This window comes from Zeugodacus cucurbitae, chromosome 3, assembly GCF_028554725.1.
Source record: "Zeugodacus cucurbitae isolate PBARC_wt_2022May chromosome 3, idZeuCucr1.2, whole genome shotgun sequence".
Classification (NCBI taxonomy): domain Eukaryota; kingdom Metazoa; phylum Arthropoda; class Insecta; order Diptera; family Tephritidae; genus Zeugodacus; species Zeugodacus cucurbitae.
Window position 1 is genome coordinate 67,391,385 of NC_071668.1, and position 26,705 is coordinate 67,418,089.

The 26,705-nt window shown below is 27.7% G+C and overlaps 1 protein-coding gene across 3 annotated transcripts in view; it reads right to left on the minus strand.

Annotated features, from left to right (window-relative positions):
- The window catches only part of LOC105219311 (sushi, von Willebrand factor type A, EGF and pentraxin domain-containing protein 1), an 85,293-nt gene that overhangs the window by 21,895 nt on the left and 36,693 nt on the right, over nt 1-26,705 (minus strand). For all 3 annotated transcript variants that reach the window (XM_054227584.1, XM_054227585.1, XM_054227583.1), the window contains one exon: nt 4,658-4,739. In XM_054227584.1, coding sequence (XP_054083559.1) covers nt 4,658-4,739 — 82 coding nt within the window. The remainder of the gene's footprint in view (nt 1-4,657; nt 4,740-26,705) is intronic.

Here is a 26,705-nt window from a genome sequence, read left to right on the forward strand (position 1 = left end):
ACATGAAAATGTGTAATAGAAGAACTCAGAAATAAATTGGGAAATGTTAAAATTTTATTTAAATAATTATTAAGTGGGTTTAAATATGGCAAAAATTAAATTATTTTTGACAGATCATGTCTTTAAGCTTAATCTGACCACTTGCTAATATCTACACATGAAGAAGTGAGGCTGCCAAAGTTGCCACAAACTAGTCACTCAACTGCTCATCAACAAGGAAATTTTTTTTATTGTTAAAATTTGGACTTCCTCACAGTTTATGCAGACAAATATACTTTCTTTAGCACTCAGAGTGACACATATTGTATACATGAAGAAAATGGAAATGTTTTATACTACATTAATGGATTTTAATATGCTGGTGGTTATTAACGTGAAACATTTCCTCGCCACTTTGATGACAAACAGCGCACTTTCTAATACCAAATAATATTGTACATGTATATAAGTAGATATATTTATATATATAAATAGATATGTATATACTATAATAAAGCGGTTACCTGGTAAATATGGCCAAGTTAGTTGTTGGACTTAATTAAGCTACAAGTAACCAATATACACATGTAAGACATAACTTGGTACATAATTTTGTATAAAATGTAAAATTTAACGGTACATAAGTGCGCACAATTAGCATTACATAGTGTAGTACAGTTATACATATGTATGTATGTACAATGACAAGTTGCTAAGTACACTACACGTACAAATTGACTGACAGCGACGTCTTCAATCATTTCACTTTGACGATTTTAGCCAAAAAGCAGCAAACACACACACACACACACTTACATAAGTATTGATTTTTTATTTATTTTTGCTTTGAAGTGCGTCACGAATTAGCATGCCTTACGCATTGCGTTTGTCGACGTGTAGCCCATAACCATTAGGCCAGTGATCTGCAGTGAAATTCGCAGCACAAAAATCGATCGACGACAATGATTACACCAATACACAAGTGCTCATGTGTAGTACTTAAGTGTTAATCGGGTAATTGTGGGCAAATAATATTACGAATAACGGTAAAATTGAGTTCAATAACCGCTTTAGGCGACATTTTTGTAGTACAAGCGTGTGTATATATATTTATATATATGTGTGTAGATATATGGTGTGTGTTTGTTGTTGCGCGTAAATATTTTTCTTAAACAAACAGGTGCGCATACCAATTAGCGTGTGTTTTTCCCGCACTTCTTGTTAAAAAGGGAACTCTAGATTTATCTTTCACTTTGCGCTGATAAGCAAATGAAGATGGGTAAAGAAATATGTACATAAATGCTATTATATACTGTTATACAACTATAGCGTATGGCTAAATGTATATCTGTACTTGCATGAAACCTTTGAAGTCGAATATGATTTTAATATATAAAATATATATTTAAAGTTTTTGAAAAAAAAAAAATCTTTTTACTTCAAATACAACTCTGCAGTCTATAAAATTTTCAGTTAAAAACAATAATTTCCATTTTTATTCATTTTGAACCGATTCCAGCGTTTCCCAAATTGTTTATTTTCAACCTTATTACAATTTCTTAATTTCCAATTTTTGATATGTTAAATCTTTTTTTACCTAAACACATTTGTTCTCCAAATGCAACCCTGTGGCTTACAAAATATTCAGACAAAATCAATATTATTCATATTTATTCACTTTGAACCGATTACAGTGCTTTGCAAATTGTGTCCTTTTCAATATTTTTATCATAGAGCCTTCCTTTTACGTCGATTCTAGTGCTTCCCAAATTTTATATAAATAGGTATCACTATAATGTCGAAAATCTCTCAAAATATATTTTATACTCATTAGCAAACCACCCACATTACTATCTGCAAATCTTTAGTAAAATAGGAAATATGGTTATTGGTTAATTCAAGGGATGATAGAGTTGATAATCATCAGTGAAAATATGAAACTTTTCATAATGAATCATCTGAGCCACTTATCGCTTACTTTTGGCATATATATTTTTTTAAGTCAGTGATTTTTAGTGATCTCAATGGTGAATCACAAGTACCGCAATGACTTCTTTCGAATATGACCTAAATTAACCTCAAATATTTGTAATTGTTCCAATAGAACAACCATTCATCACAGATACACACTGTGGCTTTGATAACGGTTTCCTGCTATATATTATATATTCTTATCGAAAATTTGAGATCCACGGATTGTACGAAGACGTTCAAAACAAAAAACACTCCATAAAAACGAAACTGTTTTCTGAGTGAAAAATTTCACAAATAATATTCTTCTAAGCTATAGAGATCACTTATCAATCCTAGCGAGCCTTTTGTCAACCTCTTTCTGCTTCTTCTGTCTTTTTTAATTTAACTGATAGATCTCAAAGAAAAAAATGCGAAATATACAACTATAGAGTATATTTAAAGTTTTTGAAAAAAAAATCTTGTAAATATTCTTCGAAATGAGTCTCGGTCTCTATGTCAAATGTTATAAGAAATACTTTCTATATTTTTTGTAGTCTTTCACTCGAAATTCTAACTTCACAGCTGCCCTTCGAAAATTATTTATGTATTACACTTTTCTTCGATATCATGTTCTGTTCAGAATCCAGAATCCATTCCTCCAAACATTTATTTTTACAATCTTACGAAAATTTAAACCATAAGGCACTCAGATGGTATCCGCAAGTTCAAAGCTATGTAAATTGACAATAGAAAGGGAGATACATGAAGAAAAAAATGTCCATTGTTTCTACATACTGTCAAAGATCGTTTCTTATAACAAGTAATACTCACTTAACTCATTTTAAACTAAGTCATGAATGTCTTTCTGGATTCTTTCATATTCGAAGAAAATCTAGATTTTTAGTCTAAAATATTATCAAGTTTCAAACCATTCTTCAAACTCAACCTTCCACGCATATCTGAAATGTAACAACCTGCGAAATACTTTCTACTCGCTCACAAATAATAAAATCAACGCCAACGAGAGAGAGAGAGAGAGAGAGAGAGAGAGACAGAGAGATATCGAAAGAAGAAAAATATCACTTTCAAACCCGAAATGTTTCAGATTGTTTTTACTGTTAAAATCTTAACTTGGACGTCTTTTACTTAGGTATTATTTCAGTAGTAAAGCTTCCTATATATAGTATTATATTCACTTATTTCGAAAGAAAACAATTTTTGAACGATCTTAGGAATTTTCGAAAACCGAACAGACATTTTATCGTATTATTAAATGATGTTGATATAAGACTAATTAAATTTCTCTCCATCGTAGCCGGATTTGTTTTTACCTATATGTTCCAAATCTAATGGTTGCCAGAAAATCGATGGGTTCTATGATTTTTGAGATCTTAAATTTTTTTGTATTAATTCTCAGTAAAACAGTATACAGCAGACTCCGTATATAATTATTATTGAATAAAAAAACATTGTGAATCAAATATTTTGGAAATTGTGTTCCAAAGATAATGGTTGCTAGACTATTTATGACCGCTATGAATATAACCTCAAATTTCATCACATTCAAGTTTTTTAAGTTGAATAACAAGTAGCTATTAATTTTTTTAACATTTTATTGGTTGTTTTTGGAATAACATTCACTCGGTTTTGGAAATGGGTTTCTCACATAACCTCACTTTGAATGACATAAAAGCCTCATATGCAGAAGAATTATATAATAGAGCAATTATGTTAATAAAAATATGTATTATGTTGAAGTATAAACCAAGCTTCAATTCCGATATGCTTTGATTTTAATCTCTATCTTGAAGATAATAAATTTTAGAACTGCCCTGGGAAATTTACGAGGCTCTAGAAGCAGTGTTTTTTTAAGAAAAAATATATTTAAATTTTCTGTTAAATAATTAAGTAATATTTTATTTTATTTCTAACAGAATTTTATGCCACTACTCAACATATGGTTACAATGAAGTGTTCTGGAAGTGAGGGAAGTAAAATTTTAGCATGAACCCTGTTGTCTGAAGAAAGTATAAAAGGTATTGTATAGCACCAGTATCCCATATAAGAGGAGAATTTAGAATATCTAAATTCTGCAGCAAATAACCTAGGAGTTCAAATAGTCTGAGTGAGACTAACCAGTGGAGTGAACTACTACATCAAGTAAGCTTTAGTCACGACTTTTATATGATCGATTTGAGAGGTTATGTCAATAATGTTATTTTATAATTGTCTTTTATACAATGCGTATATTTATTCAGTCCAAAATTCAGTAAAAAAAATATGTCACCGTTACCGCATGGCAATAAACATTGTATACTATCAGCTATTAAAAAATATCAGCAGCAAAAAATATAAATGAAAATTGCACAATAACCGGATAGCTTGCAGACAGCGACTTCCTTACTTTTTGCACAAACACTTTATAATGTCTTTATATAGAAACAAACAACTATTAAGGTGTGACATTACATTGACAGCATTGACATGACATTTTATGCAACAAATTAAGACACATTCGCGCGTAATTAACAAACAATTTACTAAAGTGCTATTTTGTTGTAAACTAAAAACTGACTAGCACACCTAGTTAAAGTGTGTTAATATGCAAAACATTTGTTTTTTTTTTTTTAATTTTTTTCACAAGTTTCAATAACTTAATAACTTCAAAATTTTCGTCTAACTAATTACTTTTTTAGTTATGTTATTGCATTTTAATTACGCTCACCTTCGACACAGCTCAGCGCTCTTTTCCCATGAATGTTTTATGTTGAAGTATTTATAACAGTTAAGGCCACGCAATTCCCAGCCTGAAATGCAAATAAAGTGAAACAAAATTGAATTAATGATAAGGAGAAAAAAATTTGAAACATAAAATATAATATGAAAATGAGGGTAGGAAAAAGTAATAAAAAAATAAAAAATAAATTTAAAATATTAATTAAAAATATGATTAAAAATAAAAAAATATAAATAAAAAAAATTCAATTAATTAAATTTTTAATAAAAAAAAAATATATTTATATTTAAATAAGTATAAAAATATTAAAAAATTAAAACTATTTATAAAAAATTTAAATTTTGTTAAAAATGTTAAAAATAAAATATATGAAAATAATTTAAATTAATTTAATTTTTTATTAAAATAATGAAATAAATTTAAAAAAAAATTAATAATAATTTAAAGTAAAAAAACATTAAATTATTTATAAAAAAATTAAATTTAGTTTAAAAAATAAGAAAAATATTTAAATAATTTAATTTATAACAAAAAAACACAAAAGGAAAAAATAATTTTAAAAATATAATATAAAATTAAAATTCAATTAAAAAGTTATTAATAAAAATTTAATATAAATAATTAAAAAAATTAATAAAAAATTTAAAATTAAAAATATATAATTTTTTTTTTTTAATAATAATAAAATATTAAAACAAATACACAAGTAGTAGCTCATCAAGATAATATAAAATTATAATAAATTATACAAAAACAACAATAAACTCTAAAATGAGAAAAATTACAAAAAGCACTCACAATAATTACACACATAAATTAATTAAAAATCAAATAAATAGAGTTTAATAACTTCAAATAACTTAATATTGTTCAAATACAACTACAACATAAAAACAATAAAAAATAACTTAAAACTACACGCAACAATCAAATGCGAGTTTAATAAACTAAACAACAAATGTGGCAACTTTTTTTCACCACCGCCAACTCATGTTAACTGTATGATTGATTTATTTTATTTATGCATATTTGCCACATGAATGCCTTAATGCCACACCAGCACCGCCAATTTTGATTAGATTTCAAAGATTTTATACACCCAGCTGGTGGCTGGTGATTGCTTGAAATGCTTGCTGCACGGTTGGGGGTTATGCAGGGCCGTAGGAAAGTTCGAGCTGTTACAGCAGTGCAATTTTCGCAGCGGTATTTCAAAAGCATGAAGTTTGTAGTGGCATTGGTGTGTGTGGGGTTAAGACATTTCGCTGACATATTATGTAAATATATATGGAGGTGCGTATTACAAGGCACATAAATATGCCATAAACTCACTTGCTGGGATGTGATATATTGGAATTTGGTGTACCCACAATTTTTCCATCAAGTGAAAACATGTCAAGAATTATCTCTCCTTTGACATTTTTATTCGATCTGAATTCATGAATTCATAACTTTACAGATGAACTTCCATAACTCGATCTGCTCTAACTCGAAGTTCTCCATAATTCGAACTATTTAATTTTCAATAGAAGTCAAAATTCATACAAATTGCCTTCTGTTACACGAAAGTCTCTTTAACTCGAAGTTTTCTTGTGGAATATGGTGATTCGAGTTAGAGAAGTTCCACTGTATTAGGTCTACAACAAGCTTCCCCGTTTTCCAATAGATGTCTCTAGGGAAGCACTGGTCGATTAAATCGATTACATCGTTTTATATCGATCTTGGCTCATCCCATTTGTAACCGTTTTTATACAAAAAAGCCTAAAATTTACAAAAATATTTTATTTTATGTTATTTTATGTTATTTTATTTTATTTTATTTTATTTTATTTTATTTTATTTTATTTTATTTATTTTATTTTATTTTATTTTATTTTATTTTATTTTATTTTATTTTATTTTATGTTATTTTATGTTATTTTATTTTATTTTATTTTATTTTATTTTATTTTATTTTATTTTATTTTATTTTATTTTATTTTATTTTATTTTATTTTATTTTATTTTATTTTATTTTATTTTATTTTATTTTATTTTATTTTATTTTATTTTATTTTATTTTATTTTATTTTATTTTATTTTATTTTATTTTATTTTATTTTATTTTATTTTATTTTATTTTATTTTATTTTATTTTATTTTATTTTATTTTATTTTATTTTATTTTATTTTATTTTATTTTATTTTATTTTATTTTATTTTATTTTATTTTATTTTATTTTATTTTATTTTATTTTATTTTATTTTATTTTATTTTATTTTATTTTATTTTATTTTATTTTATTTTATTTTATTTTATTTTATTTTATTTTATTTTATTTTATTTTATTTTATTTTATTTTATTTTATTTTATTTTATTTTATTTTATTTTATTTTATTTTATTTTATTTTATTTTATTTTATTTTATTTTATGTTATTTTACTAATCTATATTTTTTCTAGATTTTTCTACAATGCCTTGAAAACCTCTAAACATCATTTTCAAACGGTTTTTGCTCCCTTACAATAGTAGTGACTAACAGGCAAGCACGCACCCAGCCGCCACATGCATATCACATACTTATATATATATAGAAATGCATTAACGCCGCAACACATGATTAGCATTAACAAATATTTTTCCTCTTATACACTATCTTTTATTTATTTAAATTGTTACTTTTTTATTTGAAAACTACGCGTATGAATAAACACCTCCACGGTGATTTTAAAGCAATGCAACATAGATACCTAGATATACAGATGTATAATGATAACATATGTATGTTATGAATGCATACGAGCAGAAGTGTGTAATCACGATGCGCAAACGCAGGCGCAAAGCCAATAAGCAACAGGCGGCACGCACACACACCACACACACGCATCAAGTGCAAGAAGAAGTGGAGAAAAAAAAACCAAAAATTTCGAAAAGTTTCACCGCACCTTTCAGCGTGTACGTATGCACATCAACAGCGCGCGCACACTTTCCCAGCGCGACGCGGTATGTTTGTATGCCACGGCGCATGCGCGCAAGCAAACGGAAAAATTTAACAGCAAAAACTGGTGATTGCGCTGCTGGAAATGCATATGGGAGTGCACACTAGCGCTGAACAACAACAATTACCGCCTCAACATGGTTGCAACTCATGGCTGCAACACGACGAACTGGTCAGCAACTTTCTACTAAATTATCAATAAATTCATTATTATTGACTGTTAAACGCCAGCAGTTATTTTGTAGTTGTGGTTGTTGTTGCGCATTGTTGTTTTTGTTATTGTTATGTAGTATTGACCATGTAGTTGTTTGGTTACGTATAGAATAAAATTCACTTTCCTTTGCAGTTGTTTCCATATATTTGTACATACAAATGTATATGTTGTGTATTTGAGTATATAAAGGCTTTGTATATAAGCACATACATATGTATGCAATAGTTAAGCGATCCTTCATTGTGCGACAACTATTGAATATGAAAGTGATCCAGGTGAAGGGGTACGTAAATGGCATATTGATCGTTTAGCTGCATGACACACGTAGCACTCACTACCGGTTCGAAGAGTTACAAATTGACTACTTAATTGAGTCATCGAAAGTGGTGAGTATATTAAATTATGCCGAAAGACAAGTAGTGGAATTAAATTGGCTTTTAATCATTTCCGTTTAATTTGTGAGTGGTTACACTATATTTGAAAGGCGGCTGTTCTCTACACTAGCTAATTTATCTAGATGATTGAAGAACGATAGCCAAGAGCTAAAAACTAAAAAGCTGGCAAAGTATTTGTTGCTGTGCATTTACGCTTTCTTACCTTCTGCACCTCTCACTGCAATATTTAATTTCCGCGAAAATCTGCTGACTAACATAAGCTGCAGATAATTAACAAAATCTATAGCTAAATCAATTTTCTATGTGACAAAATATTTTAAATTTTATTTTAATTTCCTTTTAAAATTTCCACATAAGCCTATACAAATATTTCAGCCAAGAAAACGTGCAAAAATGCCAGCAACATCCAGCTGTTGCAACGAAATGATTGAATCATTGCAGCCAACTGATATTTGTCGACTTGTTGACAAGTGATTATTGCTTACTATTTGCTTTTATTGTAGTTGTTGTGTTTTGTTTCACTTGACTTTTTGCCATTTTTAACCGCAAATCGGTGGTTTTCGCGCATTTCGCTTAATGCTCAGCCGCTTTCACACATTCCTGGTAGACAGGCAGTTAATCAAAGGTGAATCAGTTGAATATGCATATATACTCATACTCGTGTGTATGAATCAATGTATATAGTTCTATGAATATTAGTATTTGATTAATTGGTTAATTAGTTGTTTTATTCAACAAACTTCTTGGAAGAGATGTACATTTTAATTATTATTGTGTAACTTTTTTTAGGTTAAGTGTGAAAACAACAAAAAATTAATTAATTAATAATTAATTAATTGGGATTTCTTGGAGGTTAGGTGTGAAAAAAAAATGAATTGAAATGTTTTTTTTTTTTTATATAATCAATAAACTGAGACAGAGACGTTGACAAGAAAATGTATATAAAACTACTGAGACTCCGGCTCCATTACACTTTTAATTTACATATTGATCATATTGTTGCATTATTTATTTTTGTTTTTCCAATTTAGCCGTATTACAAGCATGACATTTGGCTCACAAATAAAAGTAAAAATTGATTTTCCAAAAAATGCCAATTTATAATAACAATCTTCTTCTTCTTAACTGACATAGGCACCATTCACGCGGTTATAGACGAGTTGTAACAACAATATTGTAGTATTATGTGAGCACACCTTAAAAGAGGCTAGTCCAAAGAGGAAAAATAGCAAGTGTAGAACCACATGCAATCTTACTGCAAAATAATACTTTGACATTTGATTGCGCAAATATCAAGAGTGAAGATGTCAGACAATAAGAAAAAATAAATCTTAGAAAAAAAATAAAATTTGATTATTAAAAAGGCAAGTGTTAAAAAAAAGTATCTAAAAAATTAAAGAAAAAATAAAACAGAAAATAAAAAAAATGAAAACGGGAACGTTAAAATTTTATAAAAATTAGATGTTAAGTAATATTATTAAACTGATCAAAAATATAAATTAAAATAAATTAAATAATTTTTTCAAAAATTAAATTAAAATTAATAATTAAAAAATAATTAAATTAATAATTAAATTAACAATTAAAAACTAAATTAACAAAAAATAATTAATATAAAAATTAAAAACTGTAAACTATAAAAAAAATTAAATTAACAGAAATAATTAATTTAAAAAAAATGTTGAAAAAATGTCCAATAAATCAAATAGTCATAATGTCAAAAACTCTGATCTATTAATTTTATAATTCTGTAAAGAACACTAAATCTTAAAATAATTAAAATTTGAACAAAATTAAATCTATGTATTTTATGAAAAATATACCTAAATACTTGATATTTCTTGACATCATTTATTAATTAATAATAATTTATTATTAAATTTATTAATAATTATTAATTTATTATTAATTAATTTATTATTAAAAACATTTTAAAAGCTAAACATATATGTACAAATTAATATATGCTAGAAGACATTTTTTTTAATTTGAATTTTATTAAGTATCTGAAAAATATAATAATTATTATTTTTTATAATTTTAAATTAAATTAGTTTTGAATTCAAGGAAAGAAATGTATTAAATTTAAATAAAAAATAAAAGTTTACCAAGAGCGATAAATTTTTTGCAGTGTAATTGCGGTCGCATGTATTTTTTTTTGCGGTGTATAAAAAAGATTCGAGCATGTCTACTCAAAGAAACAGGAATATTGGGAAATTTCAGCAAATGAGTGTATATATATAAGTATTAGTACAGCTATATGTGATTTTCAGGCAAGTATATTTCAATAAATATGTATATAGTTATGCATGATAACATATTATATCCAGTCACAAGAAGGCCGATTGTATACGGGTTTAGCACAAGAGACCATAATTACAAAAGTTATTGAGCTGCACAGTTACAATAAGGGCTTAAAGTCAATGGTTGTTCAATGATACCAGCGTTTTATTTTCATTTAACATTTTTCAGATATTTTTGGCTTTCAATTTTATCTACATTTGCATTTATTTTTTTTTTTAAATCATATTTCTTTTATTTTTATACCCTGAACAGGGTATATTAAGTTTGTCACGAAGTTTGTAACACCCAGAAGGAAGCGTCGGAGGCCCTATAAAGTATATATATGAGTCAATTTTGCCATGTCCGTCTGTCTGTCTGTCTGTATATATACGACTGGTCCTTCAGTTTTTAAGATATCGTTTCGAAATTTTGCAAATGTTATTTTCTCTTCAAGAAGCTGCTCATTTGTCGGAACTGCTGATATCGGACCACTATATCATATAGCTGCCATACAAACTGAACGATCGGAATCAAGGGCTTGTATGGAAAACTTCCGCATTTTACTACATATCTTCACGAAATTTTGTGTGAGTTATTGTTCATAGAAATAATTGAATCTCCGAAAAAATTGTTCAGAACGGTTTACTATAGCATATAGCTGCCATACAAACTGAACGATCGGAATCAAGGGCTTGTATGCAAAACTTCCGCATTTTACTACATATCTTAACGAAATTTGGTGTGAGATATTGTTCATAGAAATAATTTAATCTCCGAAAAAATTGTTCAGATCGGTTTACTATAGCATATAGCTGCTATACAAACTGAACGATCGGAATCAAGGGCTTGTATGGAAAATTTTCGCATTTGAAGTGGTATCTTCACGAAATTTGACATGGATTACTGCTTAAGGTAATAATATAATCTCCGTAGAAATTGTTCAGATCGGTTAACTATATATAACCTTAATGTTTCTAGCAACCAACCCGGCTAAAAAGAATTAGTAAAATGTTTTCTTTTTTTTACTTACTTTTTCTTATGTCTTTAGATTTGCTTAAACACATAGTTACTAAAAGAAATGCACCTGTGAAGGGTATATTAGCTTTGGTACAGCCGAAGTTAACATTTTTTCTTGTTTTCTATTAATTTTGGTTTTAATTTTTCTTTGTATACATATAGTTGCGACTGTCAGGCTGTTAATGTCAAGCTTTTATAGTTCCACCAAAACAAAGCACAGCGCTCTTAAAAGCTTTTATAACAAAGGAAAATAAAATTAATTTAAATAAAAAAATATTTTATGCATGGATTTTTTCTCTCAATGCAAGCACCGTACTAGTTTCAGAAGCAGCTCAAGTTAAAGAATATAATAAAAAAATATTTTTTCTTCTTTTTCTATAAGATAAAAATATCGCTTTGAGCTTCATGTTTAGCGCGTGCATTTATTTTGTAATCAATTTCTTTTTTTTATTTTCCTACATTACTTTTTTATGGCATCTGACCCAGCATACAAAAGACTTAAGCAACAAACTTGAATGCTTGACACAAGCCGGCTGTGGCAGGCGGCACATTTTTAGTATTGTACGCAGGTTTGCATGTATTAAAGCTTATATAGATACGCATACATATGTATATATATATATTTACTATATTCAAACACTAAACATTTTTTTCAACGCATCTCACCGTCTTTTATGACACATAAAATAATGTGTGCTATCAAGATGGCTATAAAAGCCTATGGCGGCTGTATTTACATACACTTAGTATATACATATATACTAAAAAACGCGCTTTTATGTGCCATTTCAACGCTTGCTTGTTGTTAACTAAATTAGTGATGCTGCAGCTGTTGTTTGTCCAGTTGTTGTTATTATTATTTATTACGCGAGATTTCGCTACTGCGACACTTTGTTGTAATTAATGTCATAAATGGGGTTTTAATGTTGACCTATACGGCTTTTATGCGTAAATGCTCTACTTTTTTTGCATTTTTTTTAACTTTTTTGTTTTTATTTATTGTTTTTTTTTTTAGTTTTCTTTAAATTATTTTTTTTTTTATTTTTTGTAATTTTTTCATCTCAATTACAATGTAATCATGTCACGGTGTCACTATAATTTCACCATATTCAGTTCATAACAGTTTCAAACCAGCTGTTGAAGTTGTTAAGTGACAGCGCTTTAACAGGCAGCTGTATTAGAATTAAATGTTTTTTCGGGAGTTTAAAACAGTAATAATTATAACATAATTAAATTAAGCACAATTAGAATTTCGAAATTCTCTGCTGTCCGAATTCAATTAATTTTTCTGGTTTTCTAGAAATTAAAGCGGAAATCAAACGTGTTTATGTTAAATGTCTTTAACATTAAATTTCTGTTGGAGAAATCTGGCTTGTCAGAAGCGTGCAGTTAATAGCATGCTGGTCGAGCAGATTAGCATATTTTTTGTATGTGTGTCGTTAGAATACACAGTTTCAGTGACATGAAAAAAAACTCATTTGAATTTTCAGTTTTTTTTTTTTTTTGTTTTTGGCTTTGTGTTGTAGGGAAAATTCCAGGTATTTTAATGCAAGAATTTGAGAAGTGAAAGCTATTGAGTCGAAAATGTTGAGATTCATGAATATTTTTTCGTCATATTATAAATATAAAAAAATGCAAAATAAATCAAAATTTATGAATAATAAAGTTCAATTTAAATTTTTTTTAAATACAGTGAAAATTCCTTAACTCGAAGTTCTCCATTACTCGAACTCTTGAATTGGCTACAGCGTTTACAAATCAAATTTCATACAAATTTCCTTTCACAACTCAAACTTCCTTAACCATTACTCGAACTCTTGAATTGGCAATAGAGGTCAAATTTCATACAAATCTCCTTCCATAAATAGAACTTTTCGACCAGGACATAATACAAAATTTAAAATTTTACTACTACTACTTTTAAAAGAGTCCCTCTATATCGTAAGGAGGAGAACAAAAAATATGATATTGGCCTAATGGATTTCATAAATCATGAAACAAAAGCATGGGATACAGACCAAAATGCAAGAAACAAAATTAAAAAGTACATGTTTTAAAGTATTTAAATTAAAATTTTATTTTATTATATTTTATTTTATTTTATTTTATTTTATTTTATTTTATTTTTTTTATTTTATTTTATTTTATTTTATTTTATTTTATTTTATTTCATTTTATTTTATTTTATTTTATTTTATTTTGTTTTATTTTATTTTATTTTATTTTATTTTATTTTATTTTATTTTATTTTATTTTATTTTATTTTATTTTATTTTATTTTATTTTATTTTATTTTATTTTATTTTATTTTATTTTATTTTATTTTATTTTATTTTATTTTATTTTATTTTATTTTATTTTATTTTATTTTATTTTATTTTATTTTATTTTATTATATTTTATTTTATTTTATTTTATTTTATTTTATTTTATTTTATTTTATTTTATTTTATTTTATTTTATTTTATTTTATTTTATTTTATTTTATTTTATTTTATTTTATTTTATTTTATTTTATTTTATTTTATTTTATTTTATTTTATTTTATTTTATTTTATTTTATTTCTTTTAATTTTTTTTTAACCATTTAAAGCAGTTATAATCTATATGTGCGTAAGCTCTGTCTACACTCTTTAAGTAACGTTGGTGCTGAAGCGTTAAAAATTTATGTAAATTTATTTGTTTAACAAACGTTTTACAAATCGTGGGAATTTAGCAATATCATTTGCATATTGAAAGCATTTACTGTGTAGGAAAACTCATTAGAAAAGGTGTGTGACGCGGGAATTAAGTCATTTAAATATGAGTTAGGAATTTTTTACAAAAATATCTCATTTTGGCTGAGAAAATGTATTGTTATACCGTTATTGTAGTTTCAAGTTCAGTTGGAGAGGAAAAAGTAATAAAAAAATATATGGAACAAAAAATAAAATGTTTCAAAAAAAAATTTTCTAGACGTACATACATTCAAAACTTAATCATGGCAACCCTATGAAAAGTATAATAGTTGAATATTTTAATTAATTAAATATATTTTTTCAATATTTATTATTATAAATACTAAAACCAAAAGACTTCACAGTCCACATTTAAATTCACCACACATTTTTTCGAACAGCAAACAACTGACTCATTTTGTGTTTCTCTAAATTTAAATCAAGTTTATTTTAATGATTTTTCCATGGCAAAAAACCCGTTTGCCACACTAGATTATGAAAAAAGTGCATAATTCTTGACTTAAGCAACAACAATAACAAGTTCAAACAAGAAAGCTAAAAACAAATATTAAAAGCGCTAAGCACAGCCAATCATTCAGTTAAGCGCTTACTCAAACGCTTAAAAATCAAGTGCTGCCAGATTACGTGCACACTGTGGCATGCAAAGAATGCTGAAGACGGTAAAAATCAAACGAAGCGTGTATTATTGATACATACAGTACACAGATGCAGATGCAATAATAAGGCCAAATATGTAAGTGTGTTTGTGTCAGTTAGAATGCAAGAACGGTGTAAGCGCAGCAGCTGAGACTGCAATCTAATATATATACATAAATATACATATATGTATGTACAACGGATGACAAAAAACAACCACAGCATCTAACACTTGCTACAGCTTTAGCACCAATCTTGCCAATCATTCACTACAAGCCAAGTCAAGCGCTCAAGCGCTATGTCATTTTAGCAGCAGCCAACGGCAACAAACTAACGCTACAACAACAAATGCAAAAAATATAATTATTTATATACATAAATACATATAGACCTACATATGTATATGCGTGTACAGTAATCACAATGAAACCTGTTAACCTTGGCAAGAGTTATGCCACTTCTGTTGGCGGCTACGGTTAGATCTTGTACACATACACCAGACTTATACACACAGTCAGACATATACCATATTTATTTATATATAAGTGTATATAGTTGTCTATGTGATTCACTTCTTGTGAGTTGAGCAGCAAAAATCTAAATGCACAGCATTAATTTTATATCAACCATTCGTATATATAAGGTAAATAAATACAAATTATTGCCAATCGAAATGTCATGACAAACTGAGAAATTGTGTGACATGAGGAATTTTTACGTTGGAATTGTATGTGTGAGGAATGCATGGTCGGAAATTGAGAAAAAAAGGCTATAAAATAGAAGTCATCAAAGCATCATATATGAAAATTATACTAAAATAGTAAAATTTTTCTAATTAGAATGTTTTAGGGTTGCCATACAAATTAAAATTTGATATATGGGGCTTAAATATTTTCTAATATTTATATTGAAACCACCTCTAGATTGGTATTAGCCAATTACCCTTTAAATATATTTTTACAAATTGTGAATTTAATTTTCATTTATATGGCAACCCTTACACAAATTTTGCCTAGAATTAAGTTGCCTAACCTTTTAAAACAATTTTAGATCAAAAATATATATTTTCATTAATTTCCAAGGATTTCAAAATAAGAGTTGCCACCTATTCAGAAGTAAATATTTATTGATAAAACAATTATAAATATTATATATCCATTCTAGAAATGTATGCTTAAAAAAGTATGTTTTTGACATATTTATAACTATTATGGAAAATTGTATAAACAGGATTGCCAACAGCAGTCTAATTTAAATTTTTAAAATTAATATATTTTTATATTTAACAATAAATATATTTTTCAGGCAATTAATAGTTTGAAAACTAAATCAGTTGCTATTAAGTCTCTCAATTAAATATTAAATATAATAAAGAAATATTAAATATTTTGGCGTTGAGTTTCTTTTTCAAACAGGGTTGCCACTTTCAAATTTCTTTTAATAAATAACTTAAAATAGAAAAAAGTAACAAAAACGTAAAGAAAATGTTCTCCATTATGTTCAACATTTTTTTTTCTGCAGGGTTGCCACTAAGTTTTAATTTTTGAATGGACACATAAATGGTTATTATTATTTTACCAAATATATAAATAAACACACATTAAATTATTTTAAATGTCTTTTGGGGTTTTATAAAATAACGAGTAGGGTTGCCATATAGCAAAAAAAAATTGTAGTACTAAACTATTTAAGTTAAAAAAATTACGTAATTAAATGCAGTTTAAACTGAAAGTTGCACAAAAATGGAAGAGAATATGTTGAAAATTTTAAATTACAATTTTCTTGTTGTAAATTGAATATTATTACAATGACAGGGTTACCACAATCTCATAAGAAAATATCTCTATGTATTGAAGAAACTATTTAAATAGTTATATAACTGAGGCGTCATCTTAAGAGCGGAAACGGTGCACAAAAGTTAATTAGTAGGCACAGGGTGACCAACCATTAAACTAATATTAATGTGAATATCTAAAAAACAGTTGCCAATTCTTTTACTTTATAATTCAGTATTTCTAAATCAGACTGTAGCGCAACAGTATGAATAATTAACTATAATTTCTTTTATTTTTTTTTTTGTTGTGTTTTCGCTTCCTCAAAACCAATTTCCAATCTGTAAACAATAATCAATGCGCATTACTGCTTATGGCAGTTGTAGCATTTAGAGTCATTAGACTTACAAATGGTCTGTGTATAATTTCTTCTTTAATTTTTCTTTTTTTGCCAAGCTCAAAGCACAAAACACCTAAGAGCTAAGAGCGAAGCGCACACTAATGGCTTATGACAAGAACGCCCGTTGAAGCGCGTAACTAGTATTAACAGTTAATTGCTGAAAGAAAGCTAGACTTAAATGGACAGTAAATGACCGTAGCAGCAAATTGAAGTGTCGGTGAACCAAAGCGGCAAGTTGGCGGTGAACGGTAAGTTGAGCCGACAGCGTAATGTGAAATGCCAGTGAAGCTTAACGTTTAACTATGGATAAGAACTTTTTTTTACATTTCTTTTTAATTTTTTTTACACTTCTATTTCAAGCTTGAAAATAATAGAAAGAGTTGAAAAAGTGCGCATTCCAATAATTTACAGTTAACTAAATTGGCGCACAATGCGTGTGTTTATTTTTAGTTATATGATGTAATAGGAAAAATTAAAGGAAATAAAATGTATTTGTATTGAATTTTGCCAGGAAATATATTATTTCCTTTTAATTTATATTTTCTACAATAAATTATAATTTGAAATTGTTTAACTAATAAATGTATAATCCTCTGAATAATTATAAATTTAAAAATTTTTTACATTTCACTATAATTTTTAATGATTCCAAAAAAAATTTTTTTTTTTTGATCCTTAGAAATACTTAAAGTTATTATTTTTTTCATGATTTTAAATATAATTAATTTTGAAATTTTTGACATTTTTTAAGTTTTAAAATAAATTACATATTTTTATATAAAGTCTTTTTTGTCTAGTTCTATAAGGATTTCTGAATTTAATATTTTTTTAAAGAATATAATATAGCTTTAATAAATTTTTAAATTCTAATTTTTCAGTATTTGTTTTATTTTATTGTATTTTATTTTATTTTATTTTATATTATTTTATTTTATTTTATTTTAATTTATTTTATTTTATTTTATTTTATTGTATTTTATTTCATTTTATTTTATTTTATTTTATTTTATTTTATTTTATTTTATTTTATTTTATTTTATTTTATTTTATTTTATTTTATTTTATTTTATTTTATTTTATTTTATTTTATTTTATTTTATTTTATTTTATTTTATTTTATTTTATTTTATTTTATTTTATTTTATTTTATTTAATTTTATTTTATTTTATTTAATTTTATTTTATTTTATTTTATTTAATTTTATTTTATTTTATTTTATTTTATTTTACTTTATTTTACTTTATTTTATTTTATTTTTTTATTTTATTTTATTTTATTTAATTTATTTTATTTTATTTTATTTAATTTTACTTTATTATATTATATTATATTTTATTTTATTTTATTTTATTTTATTTTATTTTATTTTATTTTATTTTATTTTATTTTATTTTATTTTATTTTATTTTATTTTATTTTATTCTATTTAACTTTACTTTATTTTATTTAATTTTTTATTTTTGTATTTTATTTTATTTTATTTTATTATTTTATTTTATTTTATTTTATTTTATTTTATTTTATTTTATTTTATTTTATTTTATTTTATTTTATTTTATTTTATTTTATTTTATTTTATTTTATTTTATTTTATTTTATTTTATTTTATTTTATTTTATTTTATTTTATTTTATTTTATTTTATTTTATTTTATTTTATTTTATTTTATTTTATTTTATTTTATTTTATTTTATTTTATTTTATTTTATTTTATTTTATTTTATTTTATTTTATTTTATTTTATTTTATTTTATTTTATTTTATTTTATTTTATTTTATTTTATTTTATTTTATTTTATTTTATTTTATTTTATTTTATTTTATTTTATTTTATTTTATTTTATTTTATTTTATTTTATTTTATTATTTTATTTTATTTTATTTTATTTTATTTTATTTTATTTTATTTTATTTTATTTTATTTTTTTTTTATTTTTTTGTATTTTATTTTATTTTATTTTATTTTATTTTATTTTATTTTATTTTATTTTATTTTATTTTATTTTATTTTATTTTATTTTATTTTATTTTATTTTATTTTATTTTATTTTATTTTATTTTATTTTATTTTATTTTATTTTATTTTATTTTATTTTATTTTATTTTATTTTATTTTATTTTATTTTATTTTATTTTATTTTATTTTATTTTATTTTATTTTATTTTATTTTATTTTATTTTATTTTATTTTATTTTATTTTATTTTATTTTATTTTATTTTATTTTATTATTTTATTTTATTTTATTTTATTTTATTTTATTTTATTTTATTTTATTTTATTTTATTTTTTTTTTATTTTTTTGTATTTTATTTTATTTTATTTTATTTTATTTTATTTTATTTTATTTTATTTTATTTTATTTTATTTTATTTTATTTTATTTTATTTTATTTTATTTTATTTTATTTTATTTTATTTAATTTTATTTTATTTTATTTAATTTTATTTTATTTTATTTTATTTAATTTTATTTTATTTTATTTTATTTTATTTTACTTTATTTTACTTTATTTTATTTTATTTTTTTATTTTATTTTATTTTATTTAATTTATTTTATTTTATTTTATTTAATTTAATTTTACTTTATTATATTATATTATATTTTATTTTATTTTATTTTATTTTATTTTATTTTATTTTATTTTATTTTATTTTATTTTATTTTATTTTATTTTATTTTATTTTATTTTATTCTATTTAACTTTACTTTATTTTATTTAATTTTTTATTTTTGTATTTTATTTTATTTTATTTTATTATTTTATTTTATTTTATTTTATTTTATTTTATTTTATTTTATTTTATTTTATTTTATTTTATTTTATTTTATTTTATTTTATTTTATTTTATTTTATTTTATTTTATTTTATTTTATTTTATTTTATTTTATTTTATTTTATTTTATTTTATTTTATTTTATTTTATTTTATTTTATTTTATTTTATTTTATTTTATTTTATTTTATTTTATTTTATTTTATTTTATTTTATTTTATTTTATTTTATTTTATTTTATTTTATTTTATTTTATTTTATTTTATTTTATTTTATTTTATTTTATTTTATTTTATTTTATTTTATTTTATTTTATTTTATTTTATTTTATTTTATTTTATTTTATTTTATTATTTTATTTTATTTTATTTTATTTTATTTTATTTTATTTTATTTTATTTTATTTTATTTTTTTTTTATTTTTTTGTATTTTATTTTATTTTATTTTATTTTATTTTATTTTATTTTATTTTATTTTATTTTATTTTATTTTATTTTATTTTATTTTATTTTATTTTATTTTATTTTATTTTATTTTATTTTATTTTATTTTATTTTATTTTATTTTATTTTATTTTATTTTATTTTATTTTATTTTATTTTATTTTATTTTATTTTATTTTATTTTATTTTATTTTATTTTATTTTATTTTATTTTATTTTATTTTATTTTATTTTATTTTATTTTATTTTATTTTATTTTATTTTATTTTATTTTATTTTATTTTATTTTATTTTATTTTATTTTATTTTATTTTATTTTATTTTATTTTATTTTATTTTATTTTATTTTATTTTATTTTATTTTATTTTATTTTATTTGGTGGGGCCGAGCTCAGGCTACCACCGGGGTCACAGGTGGCGGATAGTGAATGACCTATGTAATAGGTTAGCTGCGAATACGCAGTCCCCGACCAAGAGCTGCAGGAGAAGAGGGTTTGGCCTAAAAAGCCTCATGCGCCCAATGAACCTCCGGCGAAGAGGCGAATAGATGCCGCCTCTAACTAAGCATCCACAACCCCCACCGGGGTTGCATCGAGGGAGCACCTACCCATGAGAGGGAGGCAACAAAGCAACGTGGGAGCAACCCAGCGATTAGCACTTTAATGTGCTTAGACGCTGTCGAAAGCACTGGGCAAACGCCCATCAGAATCGAGGCCAGTAAGATTCTGATTATGGTATACTGGAAACACGGATTGGATTAGTTTGACAAAGGGCTGGTGAGAGCAGCATTCTGCCACTTTAGTAGGGGAGAGTGAAATCTCACCGAAATGGCTGGTAGGCTAATGCTGCGATCATCTCCGTCTCGTTAAAACCTTGGCAGGTCTTCAAGTACGTTCAATGCATGTCGCCATTAATTTGGTCGTACAGGTTCAGTTGAGACGAACTCCTGATCTGTGCCTGAACCTGGCTCTGAACACAAGCTCCCATAAGGACTTGTGTCAACCCTCGCGTGGCCTCCCTGCTTGCATAGATAACCACGGGGTTCATATAGGGCAACTGTGCAACGTGCGGAGATAGCGGCTTGAAGCGGAGACCCTTTAGCAAAATAAAAATGAACACACCACAACAACAAAAACCACAACAAAAAGAACAAAACGAAACACAACAAAACAAAGATGGACAAGAAGAGGAATACACTGCCTTCCGTAGAGCTAGCAGAATACTCAGATCTCCCATACTTACTGTCACGCCAAAGCAAGTAGACAAGGCTGGAGAAATGACAGCCGAAAGGGAAACTCCGTCTACACCAGCAGGATCCGCAAAGCAAACAGATGTGGCGAGCACTCCAGCCGTTACCACAGAAGAACCCCGGACCACTCAAAACTCGCCGAAGCAAGAGTATATATCCCAAATGAGACGGGCGGAAGAAGAATCCATAGAAAAGTGCAAGGGCATTGTCAAAATAATGAAAATGGCGATGGCGAAACAAAAAAATGTCAGCATGGACGTCAAAAATGGAACGGCACAGCTAGACGAACTCTTTGACGTAATCAAGAGTTACCGCAGAAATTGGCTTATCGCGGAAAAAGATCAAAAACGAGGACACCTTAGGACGCGCACCACGAATGCAGAGCCAACCACTTCGAAGCGACGCGCGACAAGCCCTGCGGAACCTCGGGTAATAGTGCGACCGCGAAGCGAGCACGACAACCAGTGGCAAACAGTTTTGCCTAAAAAGAAGAAAAGGCCTCACGCGGATGGAGAAAAGGAAACGGAAGCACCTAAAAACAAGGAAGAAAGAATACAAGGAAAGAACATTGCTACAAATCTGAGAACAAATAGGAATATCAAGCGACAATCAGAGGCAGTGATCATTAAACCAGCAGAGGGCAATAGCTACGCCGAGGTCCTTAAAAATATCCGAAGCAAGGTGAATCTAAAAGAAACCGAGGTTAAGATCAAAGGCATCCGCAAAACAAGAACCGGGGCACTACTATTAGAATTGGAGAAGGGACAGAGTGCAAAAGCTAGTTTTTGTGAGGCGCTTAAGACCACCCTTCAAGAATCGGCAACTGTGACCGACCTTAAACCCAAAGCAACTGTGGAGATTAGAGATCTCGACTCCCTGACAACAAAAGATGAAATCACAGAGGCTGTAAAAGAAGCGCTACAGGACCAAAGCGACGATTACAAAATCAACATAACGGCACCCAACACACGAGAGCAAGTAAGGGCATACATAACCCTTCAACCCGATAAAGCAGACACACTGATGCGACAGGCGCGCATTAAAATTGGTTGGGTCAATTGCAGGTTGCGGCTCAAAGAAAACGTCAAAAGGTGCTTCCGCTGCTTCGGACCAGGCCACTTAACTTGGGACTGTAAAGGACCCGATAGGAGAGGGCAAGGCATCTGCATAAAATGCGGCCAACCTGGCCACAAACTAAAAGAGTGTACGAAGCCCCCCTTATGCTGCCTTTGTGCAGAGGCGAAACAAGAACAAATTGACCATATCCCCGGCTCTATAAAATGCGCTGTATATAGAAACTGCCATAACAAATGAATATTCTACAGGCCAATATGCATAGATGCAAGACTGCTGACGCACTACTGTCCCACATGGTTACGGAGAACGGCTACGACTTAGTAATCATAAGCGAACAGTACAAAAAGAAAGAAGGTGGAACCTGGTTAGAAGATAGCAGCTCAACCGCTGCTATATGGCTACCTCCTGCAAGTAGAGTGAACAATATAGAAAAAGGGAACGGCAACGGCTATGTCTGGGCCAGATGCGACCTTTTCACAATAATTAGCTGCTACCTGACGCCAAGCGATAGCATACAAGAATTCCAGGAAAAGCTCAACAACATTGAAGACACGGCTAGGTCTATTGAAGGGCATCTAATCATCGCCGGAGACCTAAATTCTAAAGCTATAGAGTGGGGCATGTCAACCACGGATTCAAGGGGCAAGCGTATTCTAGAAATGGCCGCGAGACTTGGCCAAATAGTACTCAATACAGGCGATGCAACTACATTTAGAAGACCCGGATGCGAAGAAACCACACCAGACATCACTCTAGCATCAGAACGTATGGCAGGATCAATAGATAAATGGAGAGTTCTGGAAGATTACACAGGCAGTGATCACCAGTACATCTCCTTTACGATAAATATCGGAACTAACCCTAACCGGAATAGAAAAACCTTGGGCACCCGAAAATGGAACATTTCTAAATTAAACCTTTCGAAATTCATCTCCGAACTGGACGAACAGAACGCACCAAGCAGCTCTCCCAAAAATATAAGAAAAATTGTCGAGCACACAATGGAAAATGTTACACGTGCCTGTCGCAAATCGATGCCCAAAGCTGCACACAGCAAACATAAAGCAGCAGTTTACTGGTGGACTGAAAATATCGCTACACTTAGACGCACATGTCTGCGCCTTCGTAGAACTTACACGAGATCCAGGCGCAGAGGAGCCGCATCCGAAGAAGCCGAACAATATCAAGCTGCAAAAAAGGAGCTTAAGAATGCTATCGAAGCAAGCAAAAAGAAAAAATGGGAGGAACTACGTGAGGACATTAACAAAAACGTGAGGACATTAACAAAAACCCGTGGGGACTTGGATACAAAATAGTAATGAAGAAAATCGGAGCTCGAGCAAAGCCACCTGACTTAAACGCTGCCAAAATGGACCATATTGTAAAGGTACTCTTCCCTACACACGAAAAAAGGCCCAATGAACCAGAACAGGCCATTAGCCTTTCGGAAATTCCCAAGTTTACCCATGAAGAGCTGAAAATAGCCGCCGGAAAGCTCAAGACTAACAAATCACCTGGCCCAGATGGAATTCCAGCAGAAATACTTAAAATAATCGCCACGGAACGACCGGCAGTACTCCTGAACATGTACAACGCGTGCCTCGAAGCTGGAAAATTCCCTGACGTCTGGAAGAAACAACGGCTTGTCCTAATCAGTAAAGGAAAAGGAGATCCCAGCCAGCCATCAGCATACCGTCCACTATGCATGCTCGACACAGCGGGAAAGCTCTATGAAAGGCTACTCAAACCTAGGCTTCAAGCGGCTATCAGGGAAGCTGGTGGACTCTCCCCTAGACAGCACGGTTTTAGACCCGGTAGATCAACTTTAGGAGCTATCAAAAGCGTTATGGAAAGTGTAGAAGCCGCACAGCGCAGATGCCATAAATACAAAAGAATAGTCTTGCTGGCGACCTTAGACGTCCGAAACGCCTTCAACAGCGCGAGATGGGTGGATATTATCGACGCACTAGAAAAAGGTTTTAGTATCCCTGATTACCTCAATGTGGTGGTGCGGAGCTATCTCAGTAATAGGAAATTGGCATATCAGACAAAAGAGGGATCAAGACAAATAGAGGTCACGTCAGGAGCAGCACAGGGATCCATTCTAGGCCCAGATCTGTGGAACATTAGTTATGACGACATACTAAAACTTGAAATGCCAGACGAATCGTATTTAATTGGCTACGCAGATGACATCGCAGCAGTAATTACAGCCCGAGATACAGAAGATGCCCGAAGAAAGCTAAATCAGGTCATGATACGGACGCAAGCATGGCTTGACTCACATAACCTCCAACTGGCAACAGAAAAAACAGAGCTATTACTGCTAACAAATAAGCATATCCCACTGGAAGTTAGTATGCAAACGACTAAGGACACTCTAAGGACACAAAAAACGGTGAACTACCTAGGCGTAAGACTGGACCCCAGATTAACTTTCTGGGCACAAATCCAGCACGCCGCAGGGAAGGCAGCGAAAATTACATCCCAACTCAGCAGGCTAATGGCCAACATAGGAGGGCCCACCCAAGAAAAGAGAAAGCTCCTAATGTCGACTACTATCAGCGTCTTATTATACGGTGCAGAAATTTGGGCTGATGTATTAAAACGAGAAAATCGGCGCAAAGCTCTGGCCAGAGTGCATCGCACCGCAGCCCTCAGAGTCGCATCAGCTTACCGGACAGTGCCAGGTGATGCAATATTAGCTATAAGCGGAAATGCCCCAATAGACCTCCTAGCATATGAAAGAAAAAAGCTGTGGGAAATAAAGAAAGCAGGTCAAAACAATAAGAGTGCGATCGAACAAATAAAGAAAGATACGGTATCAGCATGGCAACGAAGATGGGAAAACGAAAGCCGCGGCAAATGGACGGCCAGACTTATAAGGGATTTGAGCTTATGGACAAGCCGTAAATTTGGAGAAGTCGACTACTACACCACACAGCTCCTATCCGGTCACGGATACTTCAAAAAATACCTGCACAGAATGGGAAAAGTCGAAGAGCCGTCCTGCCTATACAACGACGCAACAGAAGATGATGCCGAACACACATTTTTTAAATGCGTGCATTGGCAACGAGAACGCACCGCCGTAGAAGACCTGGTTGGACCAATAAACGCGGATAATGTAATCAGCGCCATGTTGGAGAGCAAAGAGAACTGGAATATTATCCAGAAATACGTAGCTGACTTGCTACGTAACAAAAAGCGGGACCTGGACGCAGGTGTGCAGATGTAAATCTCTCTATGAGAAAAATGGAACGCCACCCTGAAGTAATGCGAAAGCGGTTCCAGGGTGGGCGACGGTTCCCTAGAGGGGGGGTTTTTAGTGACCTGCAAGTGGCACATACCATTGCTGCGACGACAGCTATGATGATGCGGTAGGCATTTTCCACCCCCTCTCCCGCGAAAAAAAAAAAAAAAAAATTTTATTTTATTTTATTTTATTTTATTTTATTTTATTTTATTTCATTTTATTTTATTTTATTTTATTTTATTTTATTTTACTTTATTTTATCTAATTTTTTTGTATATTATTTTATTTTATTTTATTTTATTTTATTTTATTTTTTATTTTATTTTATTTTATTTTATTTTATTTTATTATTTTATTTTATTTTATTTTATTTTATTTTATTTTATTTTATTTTATTTTATTTTATTTTATTTTATTTTATTTTATTTTATTTTATTTTATTTTATTTTATTTTATTTTATTTTATTTTATTTTATTTTATTTTATTTTATTTTATTTTTTTTTTTTTTATTTTATTTTATTTTATTTTATTTTATTTTATTTTATTATTTTATTTTATTTTATTTTATTTTATTTTATTTTATTTTATTATTATTTATTTTATTTTATTTTATTTTATTTTATTTTATTTTATTTTATTTTATTATATTTTATTTTATTTTATTTTATTTTATTTTATTTTATTTTATTTTATTTTATTTTTATTTTATTTTATTTTATTTTATTTTATTTTTTTTTTATTTTATTTTATTATTATTTATTTTGTTTTATTTTATTTTATTTTATTTTATTTTATTTATTT